The 23,841-nt window shown below is 35.0% G+C and overlaps 1 protein-coding gene across 1 annotated transcript in view; it reads left to right on the top strand.

Annotated features, from left to right (window-relative positions):
* Nucleotides 1-23,841, top strand: part of LOC149775038 (stalled ribosome sensor GCN1-like) — a 218,870-nt gene that overhangs the window by 140,646 nt on the left and 54,383 nt on the right. The window contains exons 38-43 of the mRNA XM_089943740.1: nt 4,123-4,193; nt 6,919-7,134; nt 10,147-10,311; nt 11,433-11,594; nt 18,110-18,202; nt 20,304-20,447. Of these exons, the coding sequence (XP_089799866.1) occupies nt 4,123-4,193; nt 6,919-7,134; nt 10,147-10,311; nt 11,433-11,594; nt 18,110-18,202; nt 20,304-20,447 (851 nt within the window). The remainder of the gene's footprint in view (nt 1-4,122; nt 4,194-6,918; nt 7,135-10,146; nt 10,312-11,432; nt 11,595-18,109; nt 18,203-20,303; nt 20,448-23,841) is intronic.

Here is a 23,841-nt window from a genome sequence, read left to right as displayed (position 1 = left end):
AGCCAATCCAAACATTTCATTGTATTAGAATCGGTTATTATACAGGTTGTTGCACAGACAGCTCAATGTCGGCATCCTTTCTTAATGTAAAGTTGAAAGCCAGTCCATCATCACTAGAAGCCAACTTGGTGTTGGCAAGGCAGTGTCGCTTACCAGATGTCCTAGCAAACTTAAATGCTGTTACATTGTGTCATATCTGCTTGAAATCGATAAGAAAATTATATATTTTCTGAGAAATATTTTCATCGTTATGTCTTTCATCTTCTGAAAGACGAGATGAAACTATGGCATTGTTGAAATTTGACCTGGTAATCTCGATTTGCATTGCTAAGCCTAATTACACGAGTACACAAATTTCGCAACCCACATGTGCATGACATCATAGATCCAGTAGTCACATGATCTTGATAATAGCCCATTTCAAATGTTGCAGGAAAAAAAATATTAAATGAAAGTCATGTACTGTTTGTAATAATAAAGAACATGAAATAAAAAAAACCCACAAAAATTCTTCATATATTTATTCCATAAACAACTAAACTGAGTTTGTTGTACCACGTGACTAACAGGTTTGACATGTGCTACGTGCATGATGAGTATGACTGTCCAGATTGCAGCTACAGAGACAAGTTTCTGGTCGTTGTTCTCGAAATAAATATTTTGAGAATTATATGTTCTGTCTGGTTTTTACACAAGGTATCGAACTTTCATTTAATATATTTGAATTTTTGTACATCAACATTAGGTGTTTGCTCTAATATCACATGACTATTGGATCTCTGATGTCATAGTCACGTGACTAGTAATGTTGTTGTTGTTGTTGTGGGGTTTAACGCCATTTTTCAGCACACGATAGGTTATACATGGCGGCCAGTATTAATGGTGGAGGAAGAACCCGGAAAACCCCGGAAAGAACCACCGACCCATGAGAAGCTACTGGCAAGCTTTCTCACATGCCCACATTGGCTGAATCTTCGACTCGAACCGCCGCAGACAGAGGTGAGATGGCAGTGATCCGTAACGAAGAGCGCTTTAGTCCACTCGGCCACTCGGGGCCTCGACTAGTAATGTAAATGGTGAATGCCGGGTAAGGTTTCATCTATGTTGTAGGTTTGTCATGTCTGTCAGCATATTAAAGACATAATGAATACTTGCCATTTCTGATAAATAAATCATTTTTCCTATTGATTGCATGCAGGTATGACTTGATGTAACATAATTTAAGTTTGCTAGGCCCGCTGGTAGGCTACTACCTTATGCCATTACCTCACTGTGGTGGCAAATTCCAATTTTTTTATAGGCAATTTATCTGACTTCACATTCCAACCTAAATGTCCGAATGTGGTGGAAATATTCGGAGTATACCCAGATTAGAAAACGGGCTGACATTCATTTTAAGTCAAATTTGTAGTTCCGAATGTAGAATCTCAAAGCTGAACTTTGGTGTTAATCTTAACACTGTGACATGTAGCTTGAAGCATTGATTTAAAATATTATTTAGGTCACAGGAGAAGTGGGAGATTGACATCCCTTGTATTGAATATTACAAAACAATAGAAGCTCTTGTGAGTATCAATACAGGTTTTTGGGACCGGTTTATCACTTTACAAACAGATATTTTACAGAAAATTCAGTCCTTTTTATTTAGTAGTACATAATTTTAAACGTCGTCTTGTCAAAATTGAATCAACCCTTTTAGTAACTGATTTTTTAAATCATGGATTTTTACCAAATTGTCTTAAGGAGTGTAGGTTGTTTGAAAAATCTTGTTTGGGTTTTTATTGAGACAGATTAATTCAAGGTTTAAACTTTTTTTCTTTCTGTCGGAAAAGATTCTTATACTTTTCATTTATTGTTTTTGCATAATGTTTCTTTTGTATAACATGCATATTGACTGTTATCTTGATTTACAACTGATTATTCTGATCTGTTTAAAATTAAATGTTTGAAGGGAAAAAAAGTAATTTATGTTCATTATGTTGTTTCCTCATACCAACGTAATGCAGGTCAGCCAAGTTAAGTTAGAACTTTTATTCTGTACATTGAAATGACTTATATGCCATTTTACAGGCATATACAGTAATTGAACTTGTTTCATGTGATACATTTTGTGGTTTAATGCATCATCATCTTTTCTGACTTAGGTGTTCTGGCAGTCTTGAAATAGAAACATCTTTTATTTAAATTTTTAAAAATGCATGTTTTATAAGCTAAAATTTTCTTTAATTCCATTCAGTAATGGTCATATATGAACCTTGAAAAAATTAATTTTGTCTTGGAAAAACCCTGGAAATGACTTGGAAATTTATCTTTAAAAAAGCATGAGAACCATGTTAAATACATTTATACAAGAGTTCCTCCTGTTTATTGGTTAATTTTGTTTTAGAAATTTTAAAACTAGACATTGTAAATATTGGATGCAGATGACACAGCTTTGACTGAAATGGACTGTTCTAGAAACCAGAAAAGGACAGTGAGCAGTCTGCCTAGTTGTTTACATCAACAGCTTCTATTTGGTTTGAAACGCTAATAATTTGACATTGTTGACTGTTTATCCAGGTAATCATTGACATTGATGTCCAATATATTGTCATTTTTAATGCCACTAAGTCTTGTAATGGGAATTTTTATTTGGTCCTGTCTGTCCATTTGACTGTCCATATGTTCCAAGAAGCTTGTTAGCAAGATTGTATAAAAAACCACTCAGTTTAAACAATACATTTTGGTTGGTATGTATGTATTTTTATGTTAGTGACCTAATTAGATGTTTGGGCCACTACAGCATTTTTTTTCTTTTGGAATGTATTAAACATTTTTTTAAATTTGAGGTTTTCAGGACAAGGATCTTGTTAGGGCTATTCCATTTAAACATACCACTACCCCACGGACGGCAAAATAAAAGAACTTCCATGCATGGTCATCAATAAACAATAATCACTTCTGTGCCATGTCATATCAAAAGATTCATGGGCATGGGTGTCCAAAATTCACTGGTATGACTGGTGGTGGTAGAAAATAATCACTTCTATGGGTGGTCACCCATTTTTGAATGTGCCTTCCCCCCCCCCGTATGTTTAAATAGAATAGCCCTTAGCTACATTTTAACCAAAAAATACCCACTTCAGTTGACAAATTAATTTGAATATGCTTGTTTTATATGTACATGTTATTGAACTGAATAGATTCTGCTATCATTATAGCAAAGAAATTTGTATACAGTTTTGAACTTTTTGGACAAACTCCTTGATCTGCTGTGTGGGTATACATGCTTTAATAAGACAAATGTAGTTTTTTTAACCCCAGGTCAGATTTTAGTTCCTGTTGAATGTGTATATATTTATTACAGTATTTTGGTTATATGGTTATGAGTTAGATTTGCACAGTTTTGTCTTGTTGGTCATACTGAGCAATGAAGTAGTCAATCACCAATAATTCACTTAAATATTTTGCAATCTTTTTTCTACCAGTTTATGTAACTGCATGGCCTTGTATGCCACTGCTGTCATAAAGGCAAGCAAATGACAATAACAGCTATTAAACAATATGAGAAAATACAGGGAAACTTGTTTGTACAGGTTACTAAGTGGACCAGGTATATGTTGAATACAAAATGTTATTAATGGTTTGGTTGGTTGGTTTAACAGCACGAAGGAACTGGGAGCTAAGTGCCAAGGACACACTGAGGCAGACAACCTGACTACAAGTTAGACTAAGTATTAAAAAAAGGAGTTTCAAGCAATATTTTCATTTTCAGATCATAAAACACGTGAGGTTAAGTTTGAATTTGAATTTTAAATAGCAGTCAGAATGTTGTTATAAAAGTAAAGCCTCTTGCAGTTGGTTGATCACAGATCTCAAAGTGAAACTCTGACTTGTTAGTTTTATGATGTCCTGACCTGGTTTATTTTCTATGGTGGTTTGCTGATTTCAGAGCAGGTGTATATTTAATTTAATTTATAGGCATGAAGTTGCCGTTTTTATACCTAAGAGTCATCACAAAAGATACCCAGGACAGAATAATTAATGAAAAATAATTCAATTTAATGAATGATTCCTAAGGGAACAAAATCATACGATATAATTAGAGAACTGTGACATAATATATGCTTTTCTTACATACAGGGGTATCAGGAAAGATGTCCACAGAAAGTGCATCAGAGGATGATAACTTCGGCACAGAGAATTCTCATAAGGCAAGATGATTAAACTTTTTGTCGTTGATTTATTGCCTTTTTTCATCAGCATTCAATCATAGCCAAGATGCATGTATTGTCAGTTTCTTGCAGCATTTGTCATCAGTTTTGTTGAAGGTAGTCAGGATACAAGTATTGTCAGTTTCTTGCAGCATTTGACATCATTATTGTTGAAGATACTCAGGACACAAGTATTGTCAGTTTCCAACAGCATTGTTTGTCATCATTGTCATGGGATGGCAAGACATAAGTATTGTCAGATTTCCAGCACAATTGGTCATCATTATTGTTGTAGGTAACCAAGACCAAAATGTTGTCAATTTCCATCAGCATTGGTCATCATCCTTGACATGGGTTAGTGAGACATATGTATTGTCACTTTTCTGACAGTATTGGTCATCATCAGACCTGCTAACCCTCATGATTATGGCATGAATTTCACCACTCTCGATAGCAATTCATGAATTCATGTGTATGCAAGAAAACTAGAATTCTCATTTGGCTTAAATCAGGAATAAAATAACTTTTAATCACATTAAGCACTAATCAAGATAGCTGCAATGGTCACTGATGCCAATAATGGTCCTGTATTGCTAGTCACAATGTTAGTAGAACTATATCCAGTTGTTAGTTTGCCCTGAAGAAAGCATTGTAAAGTATATCATCTATATTTAGAACAGAAGTTTTACAAATACTCGCGAGAAAAACAAGGGCCCAACTGATTTTTCAAAAAATGACAACTGTACATACTCATAGCAACTGTAATTTTTGTAATCAAACACTAAATGAAGACAGTTTTTTCGAGTATAGAAAGTTTTGAGATCTGGAATAATTAGTATGTATCGTAATTTGCTTGAGTTCATATTTTCCTTGCATGTGCCGTCACTATTAATCGTTAACCATTCAATGTTTCATTTTCTGGATTAATAACATTTCTTAATTAAGCTACACTGCACTTAAAATATTTTCACCTCCAAGGAAAAAGACATGCATTGCACAAAAAGTGAAGCATAGATTGGAGTACACCAAACAGTTGGCCTTGTGTTCTGACATGAAACATCGATGGACATTATGCTTTTTGCACAGTAGTTTGTCACAAATTGTAGAATTGGGAATGTGCACAGGGGCCTCGTACCATTGCTTACAGTTTATCTGTCATACATGTACTATATAATAATATTATTATATAGTACATGTATGACAGATACATTATAAGCAACGATATGTCCCCCCGTGGGCATGTGGCAGAATGATGTGAAAAAGCACACTGCTAGCAAAAAGCATATAGATTTTGGGAAAATTATGAGCACACCCAGCAGATTTCAGCTCTGGAGTACTTTATGCCACCTACTGAAGCATTCTTTCTGAGTTTTCATGCTGAATATAACCTGCCTTTCTCAGTTGGAGATCAAAAACAGTGACAGTGAAAGGGTGTTTCATATTGTGAGGAAAAATAAGACAGACTTTAGTGCCTCACTATAAACTGCCACACTGCAGACATCGTAGCGATATGACTGAAAAATTGTTAAAGCTACGCTAAAAATCCTAATCACACACATCACTCTTTTACTAAATTGCGAGTCTGGAGGGTTGGCAGCTCTGCATCATTGCTGTCATAGGTAGGCAACAAATGTACAGTTGCTTTTTGGACAGCATTGTCACTTTTTTTTACAGCATTGGTAATCATCATTGTTTGATTGGGCAAGACACAAGTAAATTTTCTGACATCATGGGTCATTGTTAGAAGGCATATATAGTCCATTTTTCTTTCATTGAGCTCCATTTTTAATGACACTGTTCCTATTCATAAAACTTGAAAAGGACATTCATTTCCAGTACTTGGATTCACACTTAATGAAAAGTAGGTTATGCTGACCAACTTTCCTTGTTTGAGCAATTTTGCAAAGTTTTTAGATTGTACCATAGTGGTGAAATGGAAACATGTCATTCTGTTGAATCCTAGTGTTTAGAATGTTTCTGTCAGTTATCATATATACTTATAAATACTTATAAGTCACATCCAGCTGCAAACAGCATAAACCCTGGTCACATAATGTGATGGCAGGTCATGGTCTATGTTATTTGTTCTACTGATAACTCCAAACTAAATGCATATTCTCAGATCTGTTAGGGCATTATGTTGTGGTTGATCTGTGTCTGTGCAGTTTGCTGTTGGGCTTGATTTGTTGTTGTTGTGGGGTTTAATGCCATTTTTCAGCACACGATAGACTATGCATGGCGGCCAGTATTAATGGTGGAGGAAGAACCCGGGAAAACCCCGGGAAGAACCACCGACCCACGAGAAGCTACTGGCAAGCTTTCTCACATACCCACATTAGCCGATCCTAGACTCAAACCCATGCAGACAGGTGAGATGGAAGTGATCCGTAACGGAGAGCGCTTTAGACCACTCGGCCACTTGGGGCATTTTTTTATTTGAAAGGGCTTATCAAGGGTAATCTGTCTACAAGTGTCTTCATCTTATATATTTATTTTATTTGCGTACAGTCATTTTGAAACAGGTTATTCTATTTTGTAGGGAAGAAATTATTAAGATGATGTGACATACAATAAAAATGTTCTCATAATAATAATAATAATAATATAAAAATGATATACAAACCAATAATGTTATAATTTTGCAGTAAGTTTTGAAAGTCTTGTATAACAGTGTCATAGAAAATAGAACCATCAATCATTTGTCAAATTTTCTATCAACTTTAAGGCAATCTTGAATGCCCTTGGAACTGAGAGAAGAAACCAGGTACTTGCAGGAATGTACATGGGGCGGTCAGACACAGCCTTGTTAGTCCGTCAAGCTGCCCTTCATGTCTGGAAAGTGGTTGTTTCCAATACACCTCGAACCCTACGGGAAATTCTACCAACACTTTTCACACTTCTTCTTGGCTGTCTTGCCAGCACTAGTCATGACAAGAGACAGGTATACACTCTCTCTTTCTCTGTCTGTCTGTCTGTCTCTCATTCCAAGACTTGTTTAGCACTACATGCTTCCATAATTGAAAAGAAGGCAAGGACTTAGGATGAAATACAGAATGGTAGCAGTAGTGAACATTACACATCACACAGTAAATATTGTTGAGACTTTTTCTTGTGATGGATTAATTTTCAGTGGATAACATTAACTAATGAAGACTGACCCTCACACTCATTTCAAGAAATATGTGGATGGGAAAGACCTATCAATATCAAAGTAACACAACTTGGCATGCTATCAGTATCAAAGTAACACAACTTTGCAGTCAATTAGTAACATTGTAACACAACTTGGCATGCTATCAGTATCAAAGTAACACAACTTTGAAGTCAATTAGTAACATTGTAACACAACTTGGCATGCTATCAGTATCAAAGTAACACAACTTTGCAGTCAATTAGTAACATTGTAACACAACTTGGCATGCTATCAGTATCAAAGTAACACAACATGGCATGCTATCAATATCAATGTAACACAGCTTGGCATGCTAGCAATATCAATATAACACAACTTGGTATGCTAGCAATATCAATGTAACACAACTTGGCATGCTATCAGTAGCAAAGTAACACAACTTTGCAGTCAATTAGTAACAATGTAACACAACATGGCAATGCTGTCAATAGCAAAGTCATATTAGTATGGAGTTATTACCAGAATATTACTTATGATATCTAGTTGGACCTAATTGAAAATGTTGCCAATCTTATCTCCACTGTGACTGCTATCTTGAAAATCTTGTTATTGCTGCTCCTCTTAGTTGGATTGTCATATCGACATGCAGTTGTCATCTAAAGATTTATTATGATTTCTTGCTGATCCTAAATGAAGAATGTGCCAATTTGACATCATGGCAGCCATCTTCAAAACCTTGTTATCACCACTTCTCCTAATTAGAAACTCATATCAACTTTGAGTTTTCACAAGTAGATTTGTTATAATGTCTAGTTGATCTTAACTGAAATTGGCGACAATTTTACATCCAAAATATGTCCACAGCAGTGACCAATTTAAAATTTTTATTATCACTTAAGAATATTAAAGATGGTTCCAACACTCAGCAATTAAAACAAGAAACGGTTTTTACTTTTGTTCCTGGAAATTCTTTTTGGTTACTATATTTACCATATATGTTGGGACACTGTATTTGTTAGGACACTATAAATTAATTTTTAAAGTAATTTTTTGTGTATTGTGTATATTCTGGGACACATCATCTTTTCGAGTTGTAAGTTGTGGGACACCTTTTAAATCGTTCGATGCACTCTAACTGAATTTGTTTATATTTAAAAAACAAAAACAAACTGTGTACTGTATTTGCTGGCCTATAAGTCAATGCAGAGTATAAGTTGAATCAGAAAATTTGGCAAATTTTCTATCCTTCATCCTTGATGCTGAATATAAGACAACGCCAGATCAACACCTCAGATTGAGTTTTTCACTTCGTTCCACACAGTATTACGAATTTTATCCTACCTGTAACTCAGTAACCTTTCCAGTCAGGATCATGAAATATAACTAAAAGTATCTCATCCATTTCACAGGAAGTATTTTAAATGCATTATGTGCTTTTAGCTACATATAATGACACTGACCCAAAAATTTGTTGAGTTACAGATAGGATAAAACTTGCAATGCTGTGTGGAATTAAATTATAATAACTTCCGGTTTCATAAATATTAAAAGTATCAATGTATGCAATTTCAGATTAACATCAATAGGGAAATTGCATCATTAATACAATAATGCATTTTCTGGGACAGGTGGGGAAAGAGAGATACAGAGAGAAGGATGCATATGTATTCCATTGCATTTTCTTTTCTGCACCTTATGATCAAAATCAAGTATTGTCCATTATATGTGAAAGAGAGAATTCAGCTCGTTGTAGATATTTTTCTTGTTGTTTCTAACTTATTGCCCCCATGTTGCTGAAGCTTTTGTAAAAGAAAGAAGACATTAATAAATGAAACAGTAAATGTAAACAATGAAAATACATACCATACTCCTTCAGGGTTTAAATATTCACAATAGTTATATCCATATAGTCTCCATTAGGTTAAATTCCAAGATTGACCATTTTGCATGCTGTCTAATTTTCTTTGCAAGTATAACAACCTCTCCATTCCCAACAATTCAGTTTTTTTTTAATACTTGCATGTACTCTTCTTGTACTTAGGTGGCAACTGTCTTTTATCTTTGCTCATGCTAGATGTACTTTAAATTGGTGTCGGTTCCATCAGCAAGTTAAAAAATGTCACTGGCTGAAAAATTTACCATAGTAACCTCCTGGCATTTCCTTTAACTATATGGTATGGTATTCATAATGCCCATGGGTAGCCTCATTTCCTTATTGGTAGCCTTGCTAATCTGATCTGGTCTGCAGAATCTTGACCCCAAACAGGTGTTATCTTGGATTGACTGAATACAGCCATAGCATATTTAATTAGCATGTAAATACCACTGTGAAGCCATGTGATTCTTTTACAAATGGAAGTGGAAACAAAAATTAGAAGGAATTGCTTAACAAGTGGTATTAATTGACAACAGAATATGGTACTGCACTTGTACACAAGTAGAATCAGTCATCAGGTAAGTGAACAATATATATTTACAATCGTGAAGACATCTGTCTGTCTCTCTGTCTCTTTCCCAATGGGGCATGCGGATTATTTGATCATTTTAATAGGTGCAAGAAAAAATTGTGATGGAATATGTCTTTGTCATGGTTATTCATCTTCTAACTTTAAATTCTAATGAACATATATTTAATCAAATTTAAACAACATATATTACAAACACCGTAGATACGGTAGTAGAGTGTCAGTTATTTTGAGATATTTTTTCTTCTTTTGTATTTCATTATTCTTGCTGTTGCTTCAAAAACATTGCTCATCAGATGTTGTTATGGAAAGAATGTAGAATTCTTAGTTTTTATAATTAATTTGTCTTATTCAGGTGGCTGCTCGAACACTAGGAGATCTTGTCCGTAAATTGGGTGAACGAGTACTTCCTGAGATTATTCCGATTCTTGAAAGTGGATTGGATGCCAAAGAAAGTGAAACAAGGCAAGGTGTTTGTATTGGACTCAGTGAAATCATGGCGTCTACTAATAAAGACCATGTAAGTAACTTCCTCAGAAGTTATAATTAAAGCCATAGCTTTTGGAAGACTGTAAATGAATAGCATGTTTCTAAGCTCACGATAATGAGTCCTTGCCTCCAGGATTTCAAGGCACAGATAGTGAACCCCTAATTTTAAACTTCAGGATATTTTCTCATCTTTTGGATTGTCATTCTTTGGAGACTTGCACTTTTGGACTTTTTCTCAGAAAAGTCTGTAGAAAGATATGTTTTACCATTTTTATAATAATTTTTTTAAATCCAGGAGTATTTCAAATAGCCATTTTGTTTTAAAAAGCAAAAACAGCAGTAAAGGTGGGTCAAAGATTTTGTGTGTGTCAGTTTTGGCTTTGGTTGGCTATTTTATTTAGCCATCTTCCCAACATTTCTTGTTATACTAGGCATATTTTGCATCTTATTCATCACAAGATGACCTGTTTGAATTTGAATAATTGGAGATATGATACAAGTCCTACTGCAAACAAGACAGACCATGATCTATTGTCACATGATGTATGCGTGTGTGTGTGTGTGTGATTTAAATTTTTAATGTAGCTTTAATAGTTTTAGTCCTATCGCTGTATGATGTCTGCATTGTGGCAGTTTATTGTAATGTCTAGTACTGGGACATCATGCTGCAGACATGTAGCATGATGTCCCACCCAGTCACATTATCTTGACACCAGGCCAACCAGTCCTAACACTAACCTATTAATGCTGAGATCCAAGAGAGGCAGCTGCTTGTACCATTTTTATATCTTTGATATGACTCAAACAGAGCTTGAATCTGCAATCTTCCACATCCGAGGTGGACGCTTGAACCACTTAGGCTTACATAATGTATCGACAGTTCTGGTTTCTGGCACTATATTATTTTTTCTACTGATTACTTGAAACAAACAGGATAGATGCCAACCTGCTGTCACATTATGCATTGGTAGTTCTGGTTCTGTTCAGTTTGACTTAAAAGTGATTATATATGGTGCATGTAAAGTTCACTTGTGTATGTTTCATTATTGCTTTTCGTGTTCACTCTTAATCTATTTGGTCAAAGAAAATTGGAACTTTTTTAGCTGTTTTACAAGAATTTAATTTCTTAAATTATTTTAAAACTCTTTACAGGTGGTTGTCTATGCAGAGAGTTTGATTCCCACAGTACGCAGGGCTCTGATAGACCCCCTACCAGAAGTACGCAAGTCTGCTGCCACCACCTTTGACAATCTCCACAGCAACATTGGACAGCGGGCTTTGGATGAAATTCTACCACATCTGCTTGCTGAATTAGTAAGAAGTTACACTAAATGGGTTCAGAAGCATTGAGAATTTGTAAGAAGTTATACTAAAAGGGTTAGGAAGCATTGAGAATTTGTAAGAAGTTATACTAAAAGGGTTCAGAAGCATTGAGAATTTGTAAGAAGTTACACTAAATGGGTTCAGAAGCATTGAGAATTTGTAAGAAGTTATACTAAAAGGGTTCAGAAGCATTGAGAATTTGTAAGAATTTATACTAAAAGGGTTCAGAAGTGTTGAGGATTTTAAAGAAGTTACACTAAAAGGGTTCAGAAGCATTGAGGATTTGTAAGAAGTTATACTAAAAGGGTTAGGAAGCATTGAGAATTTGTAAGAAGTTACACTAAAAGGGTTCAGAAGCATTGAGAATTTGTAAGAAGTTATACTAAAAGGGTTCAGAAGCATTGAGAATTTGTAAGAAGTTATACTAAAAGGGTTAGGAAGCATTGAGAATTTGTAAGAAGTTACACTAAAAGGGTTCAGAAGCATTGAGGATTTGTAAGAAGTTATACTAAAAGGGTTAGGAAGCATTGAGAATTTGTAAGAAGTTATACTAAAAGGGTTAGGAAGCATTGAGAATTTGTAAGAAGTTATACTAAAATTGTTAGGAAGCATTGAGAATTTGTAAGAAGTTACACTAAAAGGGTTCAGAAGCATTGAGGATTTGTAAGAAGTTATACTAAAAGGGTTAGGAAGCATTGAGAATTTGTAAGAAGTTACACTAAAAGGGTTCAGAAGCATTGAGGATTTGTAAGAAGTTATACTAAAAGGGTTAGGAAGCATTGAGAATTTGTAAGAAGTTATACTAAAAGGGTTAGGAAGCATTGAGAATTTGTAAGAAGTTATACTAAAAGGGTTCAGAAGCATTGAGAATTTGTAAGAAGTTACACTAAAAGTGTTCAGAAGCATTGAGAATTTGTAAGAAGTTACACTAAAAGTGTTCAGAAGCATTGAGAATTTGTAAGAAGTTACACTTAAAGGGTTCAGAAGCATTGCGAATTTGTAAGAAGTTATACTAAAAGGGTTCAGAAGCATTGAGGATTTGTAAGAAATTATGCTAAAAGGGTTAGGAAGCATTGAGAATTTGTAAGAAGTTACACTAAAAGGGTTCAGAAGCATTGAGGATTTGTAAGAAGTTATACCAAAATAGTTAGGTAGCATTCTGAATTTCTAAGAAGTTATTTAAAGGATTCAGAAGCATTGAGGATTTGTAAGAAGTTATACTAAAAGGGTTAGGAAGCATTCAGGATTTGTAAGAAGTTATACTAAAAGGGTTCAGAAGCATTCAGGATTTGTTAGAAGTTATACTAAAAGGGTTCAGAAGCATTGAGGATTTGTAAGAAGTTACACTAAAAGGGTTAGGAAGCATTGAGGATTTGTAAGAAGTTATACTAAATGGGTTCAGAAGCATTGCGAATTTGTAAGAAGTTATACTAAATGGGTTCAGAAGCATTGAGGATTTGTATTGAAAACCAGGACATCATATTCATTATGCTAAATTTATTTAGGTCGAGGCACCTTGAGTTCTTGTGTTTTAAGGTGCAGGTTTTTGTTGTTAAGTTCTTTAAAAATTATAATTGCTCATAGCATTCTTACATGGCTCTAGACAGTTGGTCGTTTTAAAATTACATATACATTTAGAGGTGTCTTTATTCAAAGGAGGGCATTGGTGTATGTTTAGCTGATATTTTTTTATAGAACATACAGATCTGATATAATGACTTTGTGGCAATTATTGTTAAGGCAGAACTTATTATGTTATAATACTGTCCATCTATCTCTTACCAATTTCATTTATACACAGTAACTTCCACCATCTATAGTTACCAAACATATTTTGAATGATTTGCATTTGGGGTAAAAAGAAATCACTTGATTTCAAGGTCAAAAGGTCAGATTGATGTCAAGGTCACCAGCTGGAAGAAGAAAACTGGTTTCTGTGCAATAACTGTATTTATACATCAAATGTGAGGCCCAAGCTTCGTGGATGGCTTGCACTTGATGTAAGGGAGAAACCTATCAATTTTGAGTGAAGGTCAAGATCAATGAGAAAAAGAATAATGGTTTCTGCTACAGTTACATACGGTTAAACCTGTTTCTACCTATAGAATCATATGCTAAAATGTCCTCCAGACAATCCTGTTAAATTCTGAGAATTTAATTATCCATATTTCTTTTCCAGTGATAAGTAAGTCAGAATGTTGTTTTTCATGGTGCATGCAACATTCTTGTAAATTTCTGGTGAATTTAATGATAGTTTTGCAATTATCATTCTGTTCATTGTTGTCATGTGATTTTGATCATTAACATTCAATTTCACCTGAGAAATTTCAGGCACTGTACATATTAACTATTATACTTTGAAGTTGTTTTGAAAACAGTCAACATTATTTTCCACACAAACACACACACACACACACTCAAAAGTGTCTGTGATTTTGATCAGTAACATTCACCTGAGAAATTTTAGGTGCTGTACTACTACACATTTCACTTTTTTAATAGAACAAGACATTATTTTCCAGATAGATAAGTGGGTGGGTAGATGGATGGATGGGTGGGTGGGTTGGTGGATGGATGGGTGTGTCTATGCATACAGTTGTTACGAAAATAGACTGCCCAGCATTTTGTAAAAGCAGATCAGGGGCTGCAAAAACGAGAATGCTCCAATACATCATAACATAAACTTTACTTATGAATTGGGGGCCCAGAGTGGCTGAGTGGTCTAAAGCACTCTCCATTACAGATCACTGCCATCTCACCTCAGTCTGCATGGGTTTGAGTCTAGGATTCGGCCAATGTGGGTATGTGAGAAAGCTTGCCAGTAGCTTCTTGTAGGTCAGTGGTTCTTCCTGGGGTTTCCCGGGGTTCTTCCTCCACCATTAATACTGGCCGCCATGCATAGCATATCATGTATACTGAAAAATGGCATTAAACCCCACAACAACAACAACTTACGAATTGTTGATTAGTCTTAAGGAGGATTTCTAAATGCTATCTCCACCCCATATGCGGGTGTAGAAATTGCACCAGAGCATACCCTGTTCATGATTACATTGGAATTGTTGATAGTCTTATGGGTGATGTCAAGGTGTCCACTCAGGCCCCCACGAAGATACAGAATAGTGCCACAACATACTGTATAAATGAATGCAGTAGAATATTTGATTATTTTCGTTGGTGATGTTGAGATGCTCCCTCCACCCACATGATGACACAAAATAGTGTCAGATGTACTGTATCTGTGATTGCAGTAGAATCTTTGATTGGTAATATGGGTGCTGACAAGATGCTTTCTCCATCCCCATGCAGATGTAGAAAAAGCACCCAAAACAGGGTTCAATTGGCTCCTAGACTCCTGGAAAAGTTTTGAAACTGAAAAAATAAATTTCAGGGGCCGTGAAAAGTCATTAAATTTCTCAAAACCTTAAAAGGTTTTTGAAACGTAAATTTCTGACAAAAATGTTAATAACTGCTTATTTCTTAGAAAGCCAAGCACTGATTTAAAAACTTGTTTCAAACATGACAAAATTAAATCGATAAAATAGTTGACAATGCAAGATATTGTGATCCTTGAATTTTGTGAAATGGTCTTGAAAAATTTTGGAAAAGTCATGGGATTTGTTTTGTTAGGTCAGCAGGAACCCTGCAGAAAATACTGTGTCTGCAGTAGAAATGCTTCATTTCATATGCTTGGAATCGCATATGATCAGTATGATTCAAAAGGCTTCGTTGTCAATATGTCAGAAATGGCATTTATATTTTGTAATCCCACTTAGGATAAGCTTAGGACTGAACCAATGAGGCTTGAGGGCTTACGATCATTCTTTCCATAAGTGCATGAAAATATTTTAAAAAACAAGCTGAACATGAAGACTTGCAATTTCACCAGTGAAGACTTGAAATTCCACCAGTGAAGACTTGCAGTTCCACCAGTAAAGACTTGCAATTCCACCAGTGAAGGCTTTCAATTCCACCAGTGAAGACTTGAAATTCCACCAGTGAAGACATGCAATTCCACCAGTAAAGACTTGCAATTCCACCATTGAAGGCTTTCAATTCCACCAGTGAAGACTTGAAATTCCACCAGTGAAGACTTGCAATTCCACCAGTGAAGACTTGAAATTCCAACAGTATGGCAGAGAAGGATGGTCCGAACTGACCATACTGTACCAGTTGGCCAGACGGCAGTGCAGATATATTTGGTATGCAATTCCTAATGCTGACCAACCAGTCCAGCCATATGAATGAGCTTTGAACAGTTACAGGGGTATGCAGTAGAATCATTGATTAGGACCAACCATTGTCAGACGGCAGATGTTGTTATCTAAAATGCCTCCCGTCTCATCTTCATATGTTCATGGAGGAACTCCCAAGCAATCCCATGAAGTGGGATGTTTTTACACAAGACATCCAGTTCTTCTGCTTGTAAAGAGTGGTGAAGATAGATCAAAACTGCACTGCTTATCTTGACCTCTGTTAAGTCTATAACCCCATTTTGAAGGGCATAAGTTTCAGTGCAAAGTAATGTGGACCCAATTATTTCAACATAATGATTCAAAAGCACTTATGTTTTGAAACATGCTCAGCAGCAGTGGTTATTATCACAATTTTCATTTTTTAACACATTCAGCCATTTCACTGTAGCTTCATCGTCCATTTGTACATAATTAGAAAATTCTACCTATGGAGTCTGTGATCTCATCATCCATTGATTCAAGACCTATTTCTGATTGAGGCGATGACATATGATTGATTGTTGCATTTTCCATAATTTTTGATGATTGAAACAAATTTATCGCATCATGCAAGTTTCATTTTCTGCAGGATTATTTTAATTATGTGCATGAATCTATTCTGGAATTCACACATGTTTAAAAAGTTTTTCTTAATTAATACAAAACTTGGTGACCAGTTTCATTTCCCTATCAGTAGCCTGTTGCATTGGTAGCCTCATTGACAAGTTGACCTTTGTTTTCTTAGGCACTGAGTCAGCCCCAAATAAAGGCCAATTAAGGTACTTGTAGCATATAAATGTAGTAGCAACTGAACAGCCACATGCTGCTAGATGATGCATGTAATAGTTAAAAAAATTTTAATGTATTGGTTGACAGTGGATATACAGTACATAAAACAAGACTACCATTTGTTTTTACAGTATTAGGAATTCATTCATTGTCTGAAAATTACTGGATTATTTTTTATTTTATCTTTTTTAATTAAAGATCATGGTAATAAATTATTTACATCACATATTTGAATCACAATAGCCATTTGAACAAATTAACACCCCCCCCCAAAAAAAAAACCAACATGGATTATTTCTGTTAGGCATTACAATGTATTAGGTGAGGTTGGATGTTTATTTATGTTTTTTTAAAGTTCTGATTATGACATCAGCTCATAAAGTTTGACGTAGCAACACATTAGAATGTATCAACTCCTTGCAAATAATATCTCTGATTAAATCCATGGCAGCTTTAGGTACAGGTATATCATATTTCTTTCACATTGACGAATACATGAGCAAAGCCATTTCACTGACATATGAGTGTTCAGGTTTGGATAAGTTCATTTTTTTATTTCTTCAGGAGGTAAGGTTATTTTACTTACTGAGGAATATTAAAACAGATATGTTCAATGCAAAATATACATTGATTGTGTAATTAAAAGAGAAAATAGATTAGATATTGTACATTGTACAGTTTATCCCCTAGGGGTGCAAGACTGAGAGTCAAAAATCTCCTTGGTGTCAAAACTGTGGGTCAGACTGAGTAAAAAAAACACTTTGGTCTCAAAACTGGGGGTCAGATTAAAAATTTGGGGGTCTCTGAAGCGCAAATGAGGGTAAAGGGAAACACTGAAATTGTACCTGTATCCCTGAGAGCACACATACATGTACACACACAGAACTTATTAACAACACTGTTCTTGTGTGTATTGTCTGTTGTGTATAGTTGGAGTCTGAATTCTGTCCGAAAAGTTAAGAATTCACAACACTTGTTACTAAAGTGAAATTTTTATCAAATAAAGCAATAATTGATCTTAAAACTATGACCTGTTTGCATTGTTCCAGTAAACCTAAGTGTATGAGATGGGTATAAAGATCTAGAACTTTTTAAAAAAAATTTATGAACCCTGTTATCTTGGGACCCTACTGTGTTGATGATATTTTGACACCCCTAACATTATCAAGATAAGTGGGTTTGACATTATTTTTCAAATGATATGTTTTACTTCCATAAATGTTTAAGTTGTAATTTGATTATTGACAGGTCAGCAGAATATGACCTTGTATTGGAGTCCATCAGATCTCATTTATGTTGGAGATCTCATCTTTATTTATAATTTTTTTTAATGGATTTAAAAAATTTTATCTTTGATTTATTCAGTTCTAGAATTATCCCTTTTGTAAACACATATAGTCACCACTCACTGCAATTATTTCCAGGTTTTATTGTTGTCATTAGATTGATTTTCAGCTATTGCTTGTTTTCATTACATATCAGGATGTTCCAGATAAGTCGGAGAGAGCCCTAGATGGTCTTGCCCAGGTGATGACAGTCAAGAGTAGAGTTGTTCTTCCATATCTTGTACCTCAGGTAAGAAGTCAATGAAAATAAATACATTAAAATTCATTTGAGGCCTTCACAGATTATTTGTTATAGCAGGGTATGTTGTTGTGTAAAAGTACCAAGTATATGTGTGTGCTTTGGATCTAAATATAACATCCTTTGCATTGGGGTTTTTTATACAGTGGCACCAACATATTTGGTATAGGAAGGATCTTGCATGCAGAGCTATTGCAAGTTTATGCAGGTCCATTCAGTGCCTTTTGCACTCCTAAATTTAGAAAAAATATTGCAAACTCACTAAAATGGTGCCCCCTGGTTGGTTGCCTGTATTTCCTGCCACTTACAACAGTCCTGTTAATATTAATAAAATTTCAAACAACCTTTATTAAATGAGTTGAATCAGTGAAATATTCATTGAGTTTCAGAAATTTCTTTTCAAATGAGCACTAATTCTATTTCTGAGATGACATTTTTTTTTTCCCTCTCAAGCTTATTACTAAGAATAGTTTCTATTTGTTAGACTTTCCTGTATTTAGTTCTACTTGCCTTTTGGGTTGAAAAGGAAGTATAACTATTTGAAGGGACATAACTCAGTATTTTAATCCCAAGATGCAATTATTAGACACATTGGTTATCTTCCTTAACATTTTTTGAAAGCTTCTATGTAGAATCATTGTAATTTAGAATGCTTATAAAAGGTAATTGCTTAAAGATTTTCTTTTTAAAATGATCTTTGAATTTTTTAGTCAGTTATTTGTTTAGGAGATAAAGAGAACAAAATCTTAAAACTTAAAATTCAGATTACATGTATTCCTTATGAAATAGAGAGGAACATGATTGTTGATATTTCACTATTCATGTTCATCTCATTGATACTGCTTTAATGTAATTTTTGGTCTAACCCACCAAGCCATTAGAATTTTTAATACATTGGTTCAATAATATCTTAATGTAATGAAATGACCTTGAAGTGCATTTAGATGCTTTATACATTGGGCCTTTGTCGTATATCATTACATCCTTTCTGATGCCATGAGGTTTTGTTACTTAATGTACTATTATATGGCCTTATTATCCTAGACTAAATACATATGGAGTCACAGCAGTGCAGAAAGAGAAGTAATGACAAGTTATATTCTCAAAATGCCCTTTTTCTTTCAATTGGTTGCCAAGATTGGGCTACAGGAGAAAAGCAAAACCTTATTGCACATCTACAGTAACTACAGGGGTCCCGAGTGGTCTAAAGTGCTCTCCGTTACGGATCACTGCCATCTCACCTGTTTGCGTGGGTTTGAGTCTAAGATTTGGCCAATATGGGTATTTGAGAAAGCTTACCAGTAGCTTCTCGTACATCGGTGGTTCTAACCGGGTTTTCCCGGGTTCTTCTCCACCATTAATATTGACCACCATGCATAGCCTGTTGTATGCTGAAAAATGGCGTTAAACCCCACAACAACAACAGTAACTATATATTGAGCTGACATTTGGTTATCCATGCAGTTTGTTTAATACAATTTAACATGGCTCACTCATAATATCCTGGAGTCAAAGGCTTGATTCAGAAGTCAAGGTAATTAGTCAAATTTAAGGTCATTAGTAGGAGTAAGGCTACGAGATGGGCATATCATTGTATGCCATTTTGCATTGCTTTTGTTCTCTATCAGATGACATATATGTGATGAGACCCAGAAAGATATTCAAGTTTTTCACAGCATTTGTATTTGAGCTTTACAAACTATATGTAGGGTGAGAGATAGTGTGACCCCACAGATATAAGGATCTGATGAGGTTTTCCCCAGTTGCTGTTCTAATTTTAAAAAATTTAAAGACTGGGGATGCTCAAAGCCGAACATAATTCTTCATATTTCTGGAGAACATGTGGTTAGTTATAGAGTTATAGTATACAGTAAGATTTATTCAAATATGCTTCTATCCGGAATGACACTTTTCAGTATTTTATTATGTTAAAGGTATATAAAGTCAGGTTAATAAGTGTGATGTGATCATAGGCATGATTCTTACAATTGTGTGATTTCATGTAAAGAAATTATGATGAAATGAATTTTAAATGCATGCAAATAGGGTGAGGAAACATATCAGTGACATCATATGATAAATCTTTTTACAGCTGACCAGTCATCCAGTCAATACCAGGGCCTTGTCATTCCTGTCCTCTGTCGCAGGTGATGCGCTTACCAAACATCTGAGTAAAATCCTGCCTGCTTTGTTGATGTCTCTAAGCGAGAAGGCTGGCTCACCTGAAGAGGCACAGGTATCATATATTGGATTCTTTTAAGATACTATCAATAATTTTGCAGTTGAAATCATCCCAGGAATAAACCAATTAGAAATGAATGTTGTCTGATTTGGAGAAGTGGTTTGCTTTGTACATGTCCCTGTAGCTCCAAATTGTGCAGGATTCTTGTGAATATTTAGTGAAAATTCTGCATTCTGAATTGATGACATCTTGGAAAATCAGTCTTTTTGGTGATAAAATTTTTCTATTTCTATCTATCTATAAATACATTGATGCAGTTACACTTAACTATTAAGCAGTTGGTGGTGCATGGTCAAAGATAAAGTAAAGTGATATGACAGTCAGAAGAGTAATGATAGGAAAGGGAGAAATAAGGAAAAGAGTGTCAGTGTACGTTTTCATCCCTTCATACTCAGACAAATCTAGCTACCACAGCATTGATGGGATATGGCATATCCCTGAAAATCACTAGGTCTTCCTTGTAGCCGACTAGTTCATTAGAATGTGATTTTGGAAAGCTCCTGCTTGTGAGATACCAAGTCAGGAGCTTGTTGAATTATTGATGGTTATTTGTTACAAGTCCCTATTGTATGTGGGAAGAAGCTGAACTTGAAACAGTTTGTGGGTGCTGACTTTAACTGGAATTTTTTCCTGTGGTTTGCCCTAGTTTGGCTATATTTGGACACAAGTAGGGAGAAAAGTATTTCAGAACCAGGGTGATTGACTGGTACACAGAATATAGTTTCTCAGTGTGAGAGAAGAAGCCATTCAGCTAGACTGGAATTGGTTAAATTTGTGAGAAAAACTAATATATATAATTATAGTTTTGGCAAAACAAGGAGGAGGAAATCACTGTTCTGGAAATGGAGGAATGGATATACCTTTTATTCTAATTGGCCCTTAAATGTTACTGTGCAGAGGTCCTTTTATTCTAAATGGCCCTTAATTGTTACTGTATACAGGTATGTAGAGGCTTGTAGGAAAATGCAGTGTAATTGAATTGAAGTTTGTTGCTTGTAACGAACATGTTATCCATTCATGATGGGCCTAGATTCGAAAAAGTTGATGCCAGGATTCATGATGTGCATTCTTATAGGTTAGTGTCTCGGTCACTCTCTTGACTTTATTAAGAAAAGTAATCCTAAATGGTGCCCTTTTGACAGTTGAGGGTGTGGTTTGTATTATCAATAACACAAAAACATTTATTTCAATAATTGCATGATTTTTTTCTTCTTAATAAGTTCAGAATTATTGAAAATAGAATTTTTGTTTTGAATTGGGGACAAGTCCAAGTAAACTAAAACTTTTCACATACCGGAGGGGATTGAACTGTAAGGTACATCTATGGATTTTATTTTTTGTTTAGTTAGCATTTTTTCTGCAATAATATTTTAAAAAAGATTGATAGCTTGGATAAATAGCAGACCTGCCAACCCTACTGAAAAGATTGGGAGAATCCTGATTTATGGACCTATCTCTCGATTCCCGGATTTTTACAGAAAAATCACAATTTTCCAACTCCCCGAGGAAAAAAAAACTTTTTTATATACAAGAACATCATTTTCTGTTTCCCTGTGTCTGTGTCTGGTATGTTTCTTAGTACTTTACCATATCCGGCTTGATTTCTGGTTTTCATCCGATAATACAAAGAGATTGTCTCAAAGTGTGGTTCTCTATTATCCGACTTCATCAGCAAATCTCAACATCATAATGGATAAGTTTCTCTGCAAGAAGCGATAAAGAAAAGGAAGTAACTAATGACTTTTCACCAGCCAAGAAAAAGAAATGAGATAAAAATTATCGGGGTAATTAGGAAAAACAGTTTGCTTTCATTCATCCATTGACTTGCAGGACCTATCATGCATTCTGCCACTAATAATCGGCTCTTTCTACATTTAATTCTGTGTCAGAATTGTAGATTTGGTAAAGTTGGAACTCTCTGCAGATCATCAGTGTTGATTCCTTCCAGTCAGTTGGAGAAAAAGGCCAGGTTCTTAAAGGATATTACAGATTGTTTAGACACATCTGCAATGCTTGCTTGAATAAGTTAGTCATCCTTTAGTGGGTTGCTCTCAGGATGGATCTGGCCAAGTATTGTTTCTATCCCTTCAGAGAGTAATGCCATCATTACTTCAATACCACACAGCAACAGCAATGCTGAGAGAGCATTCTCAATGGTCAGAAAAAACAGGACCAGCCAAAAAGCCAGCCTGTCAGCATCAACCCTGGAAGCTATTCTCGTTAGCAAATTTGACACCCAAGGACAATTATTGATGAGCTTTTGCAGAAATGCAAATCTGCAACATACAATGGACTGAAATAACAAAAGTAAACATCTTTATCATGATATATACACCTTACTCTTGTACCTCCTAATTTTTAGTCTGCCTCCTGAATTCAGATGGTGATTTGGGGGCATATCCCAGATTTTGATTTTTCAGTGTTGGCAGGTCTGAAATAGGGGAAAATTGTTCAGTGTTCAGGCTAAGCTGCATTTCTAGCTCCAGTGTGCAGATTTGAACATTTCCATGACCATCATATTCCTGTACCTTTACCTGTATTATTACCATGTGCATTTGAGCTTGACTGGTTTCTTTGGCACTGTATATTATTGGAGAGATGAACATAGCCAGTCTCACCACATGCAGACAGATGTCTTCACCAGAGGTGATCAGTAAACATGTTGACAACATTTTCAAGGAAAATTAGCCACATTAAGAATTTGAACATCTGAAGAGACTTGCTCCATCAAATACATTACCTGATCACATTACATTAGGATAACTTTTGCAGCTAGCTCCAAATTCAACTCTCCCAGAAAGATGGGAAATATAATTCAGTTGTTACGTTATATAGACACAGGCAGACAAATCTTACAGGTTAATTCCCCGCTCTACCCAATAGGTGGCTACCTTTAAAGTTTTAACTTTCACTGTCATGTTTTAAAGTGGTCCTCTACAGATTTGATTTATGATTTAACTTTCTAATTTAATTTAAAATCATCCATGTTTTGTTTTCAGAAAAGTTAAAATGTTGATTTATGTGGTGCATACAACATGTTTGTGAATTCCAGTGATTATATTTGTATTTTTGCGGTTATTGTACTGTTCATTAATTCTCTCGTGATTTTGATTGATATTATTCAATTTCACCAGAGAAATTTTCAGGCACTATACTTGACAACTATTAAACTTCATATTTCAGTATATATATATATATATATATATATATATATATATATATATATATATAGTTGCATGTACTTGTTTGTTCCTCTTCTTGATATCAGAGGTTATGGCTAAGTGCAACAAGTGTAAATGATTTGCAGAATGGAATTATATGTGTCTATGCATATAATTCCTTCATGGTGCACAATTACAAGTTTGTGCACTTTGGTACCAAAAGAATA

The sequence above is a fragment of the Sinohyriopsis cumingii genome, chromosome 19, assembly GCF_028554795.1.
Source record: "Sinohyriopsis cumingii isolate HCF-2022 chromosome 19, ASM2855479v2, whole genome shotgun sequence".
Lineage (NCBI taxonomy): Eukaryota > Metazoa > Mollusca > Bivalvia > Unionida > Unionidae > Sinohyriopsis > Sinohyriopsis cumingii.
This window is presented reverse-complemented; position numbering and strand designations above follow the sequence as displayed.